At 39.7% G+C, this 15,140-nt stretch overlaps 1 protein-coding gene across 1 annotated transcript in view; it reads left to right on the forward strand.

The window, feature by feature from the left end:
* Positions 1 to 614: 614 nt before the first annotated feature.
* The window catches only part of LOC120041699 (low affinity immunoglobulin gamma Fc region receptor II-a-like), a 36,390-nt gene continuing 21,864 nt past the window's right edge, over positions 615 to 15,140 (forward strand). The window contains exons 1-2 of the mRNA XM_038986569.1: positions 615 to 740; positions 6,932 to 7,174. Of these exons, the coding sequence (XP_038842497.1) occupies positions 662 to 740; positions 6,932 to 7,174 (322 nt within the window). The 5' untranslated portion in view covers positions 615 to 661. The remainder of the gene's footprint in view (positions 741 to 6,931; positions 7,175 to 15,140) is intronic.

Genomic DNA, 15,140 nt, shown 5'->3' on the forward strand with positions numbered 1-15,140 from the left:
TGTGATCCTGGAGAGACCTGTTTATATATGATGTTTATATATTATATACAGCTGGAGCTGTGATCCTGGAGAGACCTGTTTATATATGATGTTTATATATTATATACAGATGGAGCTGTGATCCTGGAGAGACCTGTTTATATATTATATACAGCTGGAGCTGTGATCCTGGAGAGACCTGTTTATATATGATGTTTATATATTATATACAGCTGGAGCTGTGATCCTGGAGAGACCTGTTTATATATTATATACAGCTGGAGCTGTGATCCTGGAGAGACCTGTTTATATATGATATTTATATATTATATACAGCTGGAGCTGTGATCCTGGAGAGACCTGTTTATATATTATATACAGCTGGAGCTGGAGTGTCAATGGGTCTCATATTGAATCTGGTGTAGACTGGTAGAACAAATCAAAGGGTAGAATCACATTTTATCTTGCTTCTCTCTCTCTCTCAGATCTCTCTCCTCAAGCCTCTCTGAGTGTCAGTCCTGACAGATCTCAGTTCTTTGAATATGAGTCTGTCTCTCTGAGCTGTGGGATTCCGGGGAACTCTGCTGGATGGAGAGTGGTCAGGAACTCATCGAGAGGGATCCTTTCAGAGTGTAATACTGACTGGGGAAAACAACCAGGGTCTTCATGCAACGTGTCACTAATGCCATCAGACAGTGGAGTGTACTGGTGTGAGTCTGGGTCTGGAAAACACAGCAATGCTGTCAACATCACAGTACATGGTATGTCCACAAACACCATCTACTAACATTATAGTGTTTAGTGGTTATTCTGGTTTCAGATAGCTGATGTTATGTTTATTTATGATGTTTATATATTATATACAGCTGGAGCTGTGATCCTGGAGAGACCTGTTTATATATTATATACAGCTGGAGCTGTGATCCTGGAGAGACCTGTTTATATATTATATCCAGCCCGAGCTGTGATCCTGGAGAGACCTGTTTATATATGATGTTTATATATTATATACAGCTGGAGCTGTGATCCTGGAGAGACCTGTTTATATATTATATACAGCTGGAGCTGTGATCCTGGAGAGACCTGTTTATATATTATATCCAGCCCGAGCTGTGATCCTGGAGAGACCTGTTTATATATGATGTTTATATATTATATACAGCTGGTGCTGTGATCCTGGAGAGACTTGTTTATATATGATGTTTATATATTATATACAGATGGAGCTGTGATCCTGGAGAGACCTGTTAATATATGATGTTTATATATTATATACAGCTGGAGCTGTGATCCTGGAGAGACCTGTTTATATATGATGTTTATATATTATATACAGCTGGAGCTGTGATCCTGGAGAGACCTGTTTATATATGATGTTTATATATTATATACAGCTGGAGCTGTGATTCTGGAGAGACCTGTTTATATATGATGTTTATATATTATATACAGCTGGAGCTGTGATCCTGGAGAGACCTGTTTATATATGATGTTTATATATTATATACAGCTGGAGCTGTGATCCTGGAGAGACCTGTTTATATATTATATACAGCTGGAGCTGTGATCCTGGAGAGACCTGTTTATATATTATATACAGCTGGAGCTGTGATCCTGGAGAGACCTGTTTATATATGATGTTTATATATTATATACAGCTGGAGCTGTGATCCTGGAGAGACCTGTTTATATATGATGTTTATATATTATATACAACTGGAGCTGTGATCCTGGAGAGACCTGTTTATATATTATATACAGCTGGAGCTGTGATCCTGGAGAGACCTGTTTATATATTATATACAGCTGGAGCTGTGATCCTGGAGAGACCTGTTTATATATGATGTTTATATATTATATACAACTGGAGCTGTGATCCTGGAGAGACCTGTTTATATATTATATACAGCTGGAGCTGTGATCCTGGAGAGACCTGTTTATATATTATATACAGCTGGAGCTGTGATCCTGGAGAGACCTGTTTATATATGATGTTTATATATTATATACAACTGGAGCTGTGATCCTGGAGAGACCTGTTTATATATTATATACAGCTGGAGCTGTGATCCTGGAGAGACCTGTTTATATATTATATACAGCTGGAGCTGTGATCCTGGAGAGACCTGTTTATATATGATGTTTATATATTATATACAGCTGGAGCTGTGATCCTGGAGAGACCTGTTTATATATGATGTTTATATATTATATACAACTGGAGCTGTGATCCTGGAGAGACCTGTTTATATATTATATACAGCTGGAGCTGTGATCCTGGAGAGACCTGTTTATATATTATATACAGCTGGAGCTGTGATCCTGGAGAGACCTGTTTATATATGATGTTTATATATTATATACAGCTGGAGCTGTGATCCTGGAGAGACCTGTTTATATATTATATACAGCTGGAGCTGTGATCCTGGAGAGACCTGTTTATATATGATGTTTATATATTATATACAGCTGGAGCTGTGATCCTGGAGAGACCTGTTTATATATGATGTGTATATATTATATACAGCTGGAGCTGTGATCCTGGAGAGACCTGTTTATATATGATGTGTATATATTATATACAGCTGGTGCTGTGATCCTGGAGAGACCTGTTTATATATTATATACAGCTGGAGCTGTGATCCTGGAGAGACCTGTTTATATATGATGTTTATATATTATATACAGCTGGAGCTGTGATCCTGGAGAGACCTGTTTATATATGATGTTTATATATTATATACAGCTGGAGCTGTGATCCTGGAGAGACCTGTTTATATATGATGTTTATATATTATATACAGCTGGAGCTGTGATCCTGGAGAGACCTGTTTATATATGATGTTTATATATTATATACAGCTGGTGCTGTGATCCTGGAGAGACCTGTTTATATATTATATACAGATGGAGCTGTGATCCTGGAGAGACCTGTTTATATATGATGTTTATATATTATATACAGCTGGAGCTGTGATCCTGGAGAGACCTGTTTATATATGATGTTTATATATTATATACAGCTGGAGCTGTGATCCTGGAGAGACCTGTTTATATATGATGTTTATATATTATATACAGCTGGAGCTGTGATCCTGGAGAGACCTGTTTATATATGATGTTTATATATTATATACAGATGGAGCTGTGATCCTGGAGAGACCTGTTTATATATGATGTGTATATATTATATACAGCTGGAGCTGTGATCCTGGAGAGACCTGTTTATATATGATGTTTATATATTATATACAGATGGAGCTGTGATCCTGGAGAGACCTGTTTATATATGATGTGTATATATTATATACAGCTGGAGCTGTGATCCTGGAGAGACCTGTTTATATATGATGTTTATATATTATATACAGATGGAGCTGTGATCCTGGAGAGACCTGTTTATATATGATGTTTATATATTATATACAGCTGGAGCTGTGATCCTGGAGAGACCTCTTTATATATTATATACAGCTGGTGCTGTGATCCTGGAGAGACCTGTTTATATATTATATACAGCTGGAGCTGTGATCCTGGAGAGACCTGTTTATATATGATGTTTATATATTATATACAGCTGGTGATGTGATCCTGGAGAGACCTCTTTATATATTATATACAGCTGGAGCTGTGATCCTGGAGAGACCTGTTTATATATTATATACAGCTGGAGCTGTGATCCTGGAGAGACCTGTTTATATATTATATACAGCTGGAGCTGTGATCCTGGAGAGACCTGTTTATCTATGATGTTTATATATTATATACAGCTGGAGCTGTGATCCTGGAGAGACCTGTTTATATATGATGTTTATATATTATATACAGCTGGAGCTGTGATCCTGGAGAGACCTGTTTATATATTATATACAGCTGGAGCTGTGATCCTGGAGAGACCTGTTTATATATGATGTTTATATATTATATACAGCTGGAGCTGTGATCCTGGAGAGACCTGTTTATATATGATGTTTATATATTATATACAGCTGGAGCTGTGATCCTGGAGAGACCTGTTTATATATGATGTTTATATATTATATACAGATGGAGCTGTGATCCTGGAGAGACCTGTTTATATATTATATACAGCTGGAGCTGTGATCCTGGAGAGGCCTGTTTATATATGATGTTTATATATTATATACAGCTGGTGCTGTGATCCTGGAGAGACCTGTTTATATATGATGTTTATATATTATATACAGCTGGAGCTGTGATCCTGGAGAGACCTGTTTATATATGATGTTTATATATTATATACAGATGGAGCTGTGATCCTGGAGAGACCTGTTTATATATTATATACAGCTGGAGCTGTGATCCTGGAGAGACCTGTTTATATATTATATACAGCTGGTGCTGTGATCCTGGAGAGGCCTGTTTATATATGATGTTTATATATTATATACAGCTGGAGCTGTGATCCTGGAGAGACCTGTTTATATATGATGTTTATATATTATATACAACTGGAGCTGTGATCCTGGAGAGACCTGTTTATATATGATGTTTATATATTATATACAACTGGAGCTGTGATCCTGGAGAGACCTGTTTATATATGATGTTTATATATTATATACAGCTGGAGCTGTGATCCTGGAGAGACCTGTTTATATATGATGTTTATATATTATATACAGCTGGAGCTGTGATCCTGGAGAGACCTGTTTATATATGATGTTTATATATTATATACAGCTGGAGCTGTGATCCTGGAGAGACCTGTTTATATATGATGTTTATATATTATATACAGATGGAGCTGTGATCCTGGAGAGACCTGTTTATATATTATATACAGCTGGAGCTGTGATCCTGGAGAGACCTGTTTATATATGATGTTTATATATTATATACAGCTGGAGCTGTGATCCTGGAGAGACCTGTTTATATATTATATACAGCTGGAGCTGTGATCCTGGAGAGACCTGTTTATATATTATATACAGCTGGAGCTGTGATCCTGGAGAGACCTGTTTATATATGATGTTTATATATTATATACAACTGGAGCTGTGATCCTGGAGAGACCTGTTTATATATGATGTTTATATATTATATACAACTGGAGCTGTGATCCTGGAGAGACCTGTTTATATATGATGTTTATATATTATATACAGCTGGAGCTGTGATCCTGGAGAGACCTGTTTATATATGATGTTTATATATTATATACAACTGGAGCTGTGATCCTGGAGAGACCTGTTTATATATGATGTTTATATATTATATACAGCTGGAGCTGTGATCCTGGAGAGACCTGTTTATATATGATGTTTATATATTATATACAGCTGGAGCTGTGATCCTGGAGAGACCTGTTTATATATGATGTTTATATATTATATACAGCTGGAGCTGTGATCCTGGAGAGACCTGTTTATATATGATGTTTATATATTATATACAGATGGAGCTGTGATCCTGGAGAGACCTGTTTATATGTGATGTTTATATATTATATACAGATGGAGCTGTGATCCTGGAGAGACCTGTTTATATATGATGTTTATATATTATATACAGCTGGAGCTGTGATCCTGGAGAGACCTGTTTATATATGATGTTTATATATTATATACAGCTGGAGCTGTGATCCTGGAGAGACCTGTTTATATATGATGTTTATATATTATATACAGCTGGTGCTGTGATCCTGGAGAGTCCTGTTTATATGTGATGTTTATATATTATATACAGATGGAGCTGTGATCCTGGAGAGACCTGTTTATATATTATATACAGCTGGAGCTGTGATCCTGGAGAGACCTGTTTATATATGATGTTTATATATTATATACAGCTGGAGCTGTGATCCTGGAGAGACCTGTTTATATATTATATACAGCTGGAGCTGTGATCCTGGAGAGACCTGTTTATATATGATGTTTATATATTATATACAGCTGGAGCTGTGATCCTGGAGAGACCTGTTTATATATGATGTTTATATATTATATACAGCTGGTGCTGTGATCCTGGAGAGTCCTGTTTATATATGATGTTTATATATTATATACAGCTGGAGCTGTGATCCTGGAGAGAGCTGTTTATATATTATATACAGCTGGAGCTGTGATCCTGGAGAGACCTGTTTATATATTATATACAGCTGGTGCTGTGATCCTGGAGAGACCTGTTTATATATGATGTTTATATATTATATACAGCTGGAGCTGTGATCCTGGAGAGACCTGTTTATATATGATGTTTATATATTATATACAGCTGGAGCTGTGATCCTGGAGAGACCTGTTTATATATGATGTTTATATATTATATACAGCTGGAGCTGTGATCCTGGAGAGACCTGTTTATATATTATATACAGCTGGAGCTGTGATCCTGGAGAGACCTGTTTATATATGATGTTTATATATTATATACAGCTGGAGCTGTGATCCTGGAGAGACCTGTTTATATATGATGTTTATATATTATATACAGCTGGAGCTGTGATCCTGGAGAGACCTGTTTATATATTATATACAGCTGGAGCTGTGATCCTGGAGAGACCTGTTTATATATTATATACAGCTGGAGCTGTGATCCTGGAGAGACCTGTTTATATATGATGTTTATATATTATATACAGCTGGAGCTGTGATCCTGGAGAGACCTGTTTATATATGATGTTTATATATTATATACAGCTGGAGCTGTGATCCTGGAGAGACCTGTTTATATATGATGTTTATATATTATATACAGATGGAGCTGTGATCCTGGAGAGACCTGTTTATATATGATGTTTATATATTATATACAGCTGGAGCTGTGATACTGGAGAGACCTGTTTATATATGATGTTTATATATTATATACAGATGGAGCTGTGATCCTGGAGAGACCTGTTTATATATGATGTTTATATATTATATACAGCTGGAGCTGTGATACTGGAGAGCCCTGTTTATATATGATGTTTATATATTATATACAGCTGGAGCTGTGATCCTGGAGAGCCCTGCCCTTCCTGTGACTGAGGGAGATTCTGTGACTCTGCGCTGCAGATATCAGGGAACTCCCTCTGACCTCACAGCTGATTTCTACAAAGATGGATCCCTCATCAGGACTGAGACTACAGGAGAGATGACCATCCCTGCAGCATCCAAGTCAGATGAAGGACTCTACAAGTGTACCAACTCTGAAGGAGAATCACCAGAGAGCTGGATGACAGTGACAGGTGAGGAGAGAGTTACCTTATTTATATAAGATACAACATTTAACCCTTTAACCTGCATTATAAACTGGGTGGTTCTTCTTTACACTGTTAAGTGGTGCTGAAACCTGCATTATAAACTGGGTGGTCCTTTACACTGTTAAGTGGTGCTGAAACCTGCATTATAAACTGGGTGGTCCTTTACACTGTTAAGTGGAGCTGAAACCTGCATTATAAACTGGGTGGTTCTTTACACTGTTAAGTGGTGCTGAAACCTGCATTATAAACTGGGTGGTTCTTCTTTACACTGTTAAGTGGTGCTGAAACCTGCATTATAAACTGGGTGGTTCTTCTTTACACTGTTAAGTGGTGCTGAAACCTGCTTTATAAACTGGGTGGTTCTTCTTTACACTGTTAAGTGGTGCTGAAACCTGCATTATAAACTGGGTGGTTCTTCTTTACACTGTTAAGTGGTGCTGAAACCTGCATTATAAACTGGGTGGTCCTTTACACTGTTAAGTGGTGCTGAAACCTGCATTATAAACTGGGTGGTCGTTCTTTACACTGTTAAGTGGTGCTGAAACCTGCATTATAAACTGGGTGGTTCTTCTGTACACTGTTAAGTGGTGCTGAAACCTGCATTATAAACTGGGTGGTTCTTCTTTACACTGTTAAGTGGTGCTGAAACCTGCATTATAAACTGGGTGGTTCTTCTTTACACTGTTAAGAGGTGTTGAAACCTGCATTATAAACTGGGTGGTTCTTCTTTACACTGTTAAGTGGTGCTGAAACCTGCATTATAAACTGGGTGGTCCTTCTTTACACTGTTAAGTGGTGCTGAAACCTGTATTATAAACTGGGTGGTTCTTCTTTACACTGTTAAGTGGTGCTGAAACCTGCATTATAAACTGGGTGGTCCTTTACACTGTTAAGTGGTGCTGAAACCTGCATTATAAACTGGGTGGTCCTTTACACTGTTAAGTGGTGCTGAAACCTGCATTATAAACTGGGTGGTTCTTCTTTACACTGTTAAGTGGTGCTGAAACCTGCATTATAAACTGGGTGGTTCTTCTTTACACTGTTAAGAGGTGTTGAAACCTGCATTATAAACTGGGTGGTTCTTCTTTACACTGTTAAGTGGTGCTGAAACCTGCATTATAAACTGGGTGGTTCTTCTTTACACTGTTAAGTGGTGCTGAAACCTGCATTATAAACTGGGTGTTTACAGACCTGAATGCTGAAAGCCGTGGGTATCAACATTTATTTTTACACTGAAAGATTCAGGAGCTCATCGCTCTGTCTTTCAGATAATCAAAAGTGAAGTAAACTAAAATGAACAGTGAATATTACACTCACAGAAGTTCCAAAAGAATAAAGACATTTCAAATGTCATATGTCTATATACAGTGTTGTAACGATGTGCAAATAGTTAAACATAAATATGCGTTGTATTTACAATGGTGTTTTGTTCTTCCCTGATTGCGCTTTTTTGTGGCAACAGGTCACAATTCTTGCTGCATATCTATTGGTATTTAAACCAATAGATATGGGAGTTTATCAAATTTTTGGGGTTCTGTGTAATCTGAGGGAAATATATTTTTCTATGATTATACATTTCGCAGGAGGTTCGGAAGTGCAGTTCAGTTTCCACCTCATTTTGTGGGCTGTGTCTTCTCTTGAGAGCCAGGTCCGCTGTAGGCAGCCTTTCTCAATACCAAGACTATGCTCACTGAGTCTGTACATAGTCAACGCTTCCCTTGATTTTGGGTCTGTCACAGTGGTCAGGTGTTCTGCCACTGTACTCTCTGTTTAGGGCAAAATAGCCTAGTTTGCTTTGTTTTTTGCTAGTACTTTCCAATGTGCCAAATAAATCTTTGAATTCTCACGATTTGGTTGGGTCTAATTGTGTTGCTGTCCTGGGGCTCTGTGGGGTCTGTTTGCGTTTGTGAACAGAGCCCCAGGACCACCTTGCTTCTTCTCCAGGTTCATCTCTCTGTAGGTGTTGACTTTTGTCTTGACTCTCCTTTGTTCAAAGGTGCCGGATCAGCTGACAGAGAGAGAGAGATTATCTCTCTCCTGGGGGAGTTGGCCTGGTTTCATGACTTAACAACCGGATCGTAAATACCTTGCAGAAACTCTCCCTTTTGGCTCTGCAGTATTGGGAAATAAATATTTTGTGTTACAGAAGTTACTCTTGCCCGAAACTTCAAGCAAGGGACACTGGGACAATATACTTCAACATCCAAATGAGGGATGGAATATGGGAAATTAATGTCTATTTTGTGATGTCATTAAAATTATCAAAAAGACGTGATAACGGAAACTTTAACTTCTCTAGGGTAGGGGGCAGCATTTGGAATTTTGGATGAAATGCCCAAATTAAACTGCCTGTTTCTCAGGCCCAGAAGATATGATATGCATATACAGTGGGGCAAACAAAGTATTTAGTCAGCCACCAATTGTGCAAGTTTTCCCACTTAAAAAAGATAAGAGAGGCCTGTAATTTTCATCATAGGTACACTTCAACTATGACAGACAAAAATGAGAAGAAAAAAAATCCAGAAAATCACATTGTAGGATTTTTTATGAATTTATTTGCAAATTATGGTGGAAAATAAGTATTTGGTCAGTAACAAAAGTTTCTCAATACTTTGTTATATACCCTTTGTTGGCAATGACAGAGGTCAAACGTTTTCTGTAAGTCTTCACAAGGTTTTCACACACTGTTGCTGGTATTTTGGCCCATTCCTCTATGCAGATCTCCTCTAGAGCAGTGATGTTTTGGGGCTGTTGCTGGGCAACACGGACTTTCAACTCCCTCCAAAGATTTTCTATGGGGTTGAGATCTGGAGACTGTTTCAGTCTTGTATTCTGAAAAACGAAGAAGTAAGAATGAGTGGACCCTAAAGTTTTACCAGGCGACCAAACAGCGCTGATATACGGCACAAGTATTCCCATGTGTTACTGTACACAGCTACATCAAGGTACATCATCGAGGTACACAGCACATCCCTCCAAACCAGAAACAACCCTGTTCATAAGGTGTTGAAAGTGGTAAATTGTAAATAAGAATTAACTGTAAAATAAAAGTAAAATAAAATGCAGGGAAGTGGGTCAGAATCAGGTTGTCACACTTAACTTTTCTTTGCAAAACCTAAATGTTCTGTCCTGCTTATGAACCAAAACACAAGGTGAAGCCCAGCTAGAAAATTAAGGTTCAGCAATGTCATTACCAAGCATATAATGAATCTGAGTTCAAATGTTTGTTTCTCAAATGCCACACGGTAAAACCATTGCTAGATAGGTGGGGATCACCAACATCAATAAGGAGGAGTGTCTGTAAATAAATAAAATAAAGTAGTAAAACTTTTGATCAAATTAACCAGCTATTGGCATGGGAAACCATCAAATTAACCAGCTCAGCATGACAAGGAACAGACAAGTGTCCCAGCAGAGTATCCAAACTACCCAGAGACTGAATTCTTTAACCGTCCTTCTAGGAGACCATCTGGACTAAGCAACCCCCCAGCCCTGAACTCATCAAAATAACAGGTTGTGTCCCCTGCAGGTACAGGCAAGACTGAGGCAATAGAGGATAGGATGGAAGGCTTCAACAACTTCACATGACAGAGCTGTATAGCCTTTTTCCTTTGAGGAGTTGCAACCACGTAGTTCAACTCCGAAACCTGATGTACCACTGTATATGGCCCACCAACAATAGGTAACAGAGCAAGGACTTGGTCACCAGGACTGAAGTGGCAGCGCTCAGCTAGGTTAAACAGTCACTTCATCTTTACACTTTACACTTTTCCTCCCCAGCTGCATACAGGCATCGCCTGAAGGCATTTACATAAGATAACAGATTCTTAGGGAGCTCTGTAGAAAAATGACTTGCGTACGGTGTGCCCAAAAACTAGGTCGTCAGGGCTAAATCCTGTGCTTTCCTGTAAAAAGCTCTAGCTGCAAGCATCAACCAAGGCAACCCCTGCGCCCAGTCTTGGTCCAACTCAGGGCAGTAAGCATGCAACAACGACTTCAAGGTCTGATGGAACCGCTCCAGGACTCCCTGACTGTGCATGATATGCAGTCGCAAGATTGTGTCTGATGCGAAGTTGGCTAACAATGTGAGAAGTGAAGTTAGAACCTTGATCACTTTGATCAATTTTGGGTATTCCGAAAACAGAAATAAACTGAGTCAAAGCCCTAACAGACTTGGTTGTTATGGTACGGAGAGGGTAAGCAGAACGGGTCACGTCACCGTCAACAGGTAAATACTACCGGCTTTGGAACGAGGCGATGGGCCAACCCAATCAATAATTAGATGCTCGAAGGGTTGGCTTACTACTGGTATTGGATACAAAGTTGCTGGCTTTACCATCTGATTAGGCTTCCTAGTCAACTGTCAATTATGGCAAAGTTTGATAAATGCTGAGTCTTTTGGCTGAAAAAGAGATGAGGCACAATACGGTCGACAAATGACCAGCAACCAAATCCCAGAAGGTATATGGTACTACAATTTGAATGACAGGGTCACCCAAAAAAATGGTTACCTTGAGGCAGCCATTTCCTCACCAACAACTGATCCTGTACTAATCAAAACAAATCTATTTATTTAGCCCTTCTTACATCAGCTGATATCTCAAAGTGCTGTACAGAAACCCAGCCTGAAACAGCAAGCAATGCAGGTGTAGAAGCATGGTGGCTAGGAAAAACTCCCTAAAAAAACTACACCTGGAACATCAGCCAGGAGGACCTGCTCAAAACAATCCTTTCAGAGTAGGATTCACTGTTCTGCTATCAGGTCACTTCGGGAAACAGAAGGTCAGGCACAGAAGTTACAGAATAGTCCGCCACCTCACTGACCCCTACACCAGACTCAGGAATCAGCATCATTGCAGTAAACACTTCGGGGAAATACTGAGCACTTTCATTCGGCACCTCTGAGATGGGCCAAAGGCATGGATGTAATGACGGGTGTAATGAATGAGGAGTCAACTGCAGAGAGCGAAATGTACGGGAACAACGCTTTAATGTCCTTCGAAAAAAGTAACAGGTCCAAACATGGGTGAATGCCCAAAAACACTGGCGCAACACAAAACCCCAAAACCTTGTTACCAACACTGGACAGCGAAACCCCAAAACAGACACTTAACATCACCACATGTAACAACTAAATAAGCAAACAACAAACACTAGCGGGCAAAACGAACCTAAATATTACCCATCCCAAAACCCCAACAAGGAACAGGTGAAAACAATTAGACAGACATAAACGAAAAGGAAAAAAGGATCGATGGCAGCTAGTAGACCGGCGACGACGACCGCCGAGCACCACCCGAACAGGAATGGGAGCCACTTTCGGTAGTATTCATGACAATGGAACCATGGGAGGGGGTGATACATCTCTCCAGACACGCCCACCGGCAAGGTCATTTCCTATAATCACCGCCACTCCTTCGACAATGAGGGACGCACTCCTATGATGAACTCACCTTGTACCAGATCTGTGGACAAGCTTGTGTAAAGGGACAGACACAGCAATACTATCCCTCAGATCAAGACACAGTGTATCTGTCTCTGGAGAAAAAAGGGAGCACTGACTGCAGAATGAAAGACTAAAGCATCAGTGTCTCACAGGACTGTAACTGTGACCCTCTCTTGGTTACCAGGGATACGTGACCCTCCGTAATGAACGGTGAATAGATGGATGCACTGTCAACCATCCCCAATGGTTCTTTTAACTGGTCCTGAGGTGGAACAATTTAATCCCTAAACTTAGAAGCAGGTGCCGCTAATGCCATAGGCTTTACGGGCGCATTAACCCCAGAAGGCCTAGCTTTAACTCTAAGGACAGGGCATTCATTTTTCCAATAACATTTACCATGGCAGTAATTGCAGATTTTGCCATGATCTAATTACACATGGGAACCACAGTCAAGATCAGACCCAATAGAAAATGATTTAGTCCAAATACTCTCCCTGCGACCTGCGACCGTCACTGCGAAGTCAGTGACCTTTTTATGCGTCAGCACATATTAATCAGCGAACACGGCAGCCTCTGAGGCGGTCTGCACCTTACACTCATTTATGTATGTAGCAAGGTGGTCAGAGACTTTGAACTGCTCCAGCAAAACTAAACTGCATCAGCGCTGTTTGGTCGCTCGTAGGTTGTAACATCCAACGAAGTGCACCATCGGTTTAACTGGGTGTGCAAATCCCGTGCACTCAACATAAGTCTGTCCAGCTTTTTTTTCATCAGGTTCTAAACTGCTGGCGTTACGCTTCAGGAACTAACTCATAGGCAACATAGCAGCTTTAACTTTGTCATAGATTTGGCTGTCAGCAACGTTAAGAGCCTCTTGTGCTTTCCCAGTTAGCACACATTGCAACATATTGTCGGTGTCAGGCCAATTCCTGGAATCTGCTACCCTATCAAACAGTCAAAAAATAACTCTGGTTCCTTTTCACTGAATTTCAGCAGGAGCTTCAAGTTTTACGTCGAAGTAAGGCTGAGCACGACCTCTGGAAAAAATCATCATTAAGGGATGTCAGAGACCATCTCTGACTAAATCTAAACTATTGCAGCGTCAGTTTCGCCATTTCTTGTTTAAGCTTGTTTTTCTTGTTTTTCTTTGTTTTTTTTGTTTCTTTGTTTTTCTTGTTTTTCAACCTACAACTCCTCTTCCAAGGCTTGTTGCTGTTTCAGCCTTATGCTCTAGTCGTAGCAACAGTTTCCTGTTCAAAAGATAAGACTGGATTAGGGGTGTTTGTAGTGGACCGAAATGTAGCCGGATTCGATCAAGTTGGCATTTGGTATGGACTTTACCGTCTCTTTCAGACGTTTATCATCAATCTCAATGTTATGTCGCAATTCACAATAATTGGTAGTTAGTATAGCAACCCAGAAGCTCCTCCCTAGGGACTTTGAAGAATTCCACAATGTTAGTCAGTCAACCAATTATGGATGAACAACAAATTAATTATTTGGGTAAATGACCTCTACAGCTGGTTGCTCTCAGCCCAAACCAGACTAAAACCAGACTAAAACCTTCCCCAGACTTATTACTCGTTCAACCCTAGACTTCATGCAGTTACTGGCAGTGACTATTTATGCACTTTAGCTGTCAAAGAAAAAGCTCCCAGCAAGCTGGTTACCTCTCCGGGCCAGAGCTGTGCTCTCGAGACAACTGCTCCAGCCACGGTCACCACACAAAAAAGAATAAAGAGCTAACACTTCCCAATGTGTGTTAAAATGGACACACTTTGTTAAACCTACCAGGGGAGAAGACGAGTCCAGGTTGCCAATCCACTCTATCCTAAAATTCTCACTGCACAAATACTAACCTGATGTCCCATCAATGAGCAAAGCAGGATCTTCAACCAGAGATAAACCACTGCAGCACAAACCAACACTACTTCCACACCAACCAAAGAATGTAGCAACAGGCAGTAGCAAAATGTCACAAATACTTTGTACGTGTACCTCAGTATTTAACTCCCAATCAAAGTACAAAAAAACCCATAGACAGAAGGGTTAGTCAAACAAACAGTCACAAATCCCTTTAGTTTGAAATTACCACAGTAACCAGTTAACAGATTCTACCAAATAATTGCAATTCCAGGGAGATCCCAGATTAGTCCTCACTTGTTACAACCGGTCACGATCGTCGTAGTGAGGAGACCAAAGCGCAGCGTGATGTGAATACATCTTATTTAATGACAACAAAAGAACAAACTATACAAAATAACAAACGACCGTGACGCTAATAATAACGAGTGCAGACATGCAACAACATAGACAATCACCCACAAACCAAACTGGAAAATGGCAACCTAAATAGGATCCCCAATCAGAGACAACGATAAACAGCTGCCTCTGATTGGGAACCAATCCAGGCCACCATAGACCTACGTATGCCTAGACTACACACACAACCTAGATATACAAAACCCTAGACCAGACAAAAACACACATACCACCTTCGTCACA

This window comes from Salvelinus namaycush, unplaced genomic scaffold, assembly GCF_016432855.1.
Source record: "Salvelinus namaycush isolate Seneca unplaced genomic scaffold, SaNama_1.0 Scaffold51, whole genome shotgun sequence".
Taxonomy (NCBI): domain Eukaryota; kingdom Metazoa; phylum Chordata; class Actinopteri; order Salmoniformes; family Salmonidae; genus Salvelinus; species Salvelinus namaycush.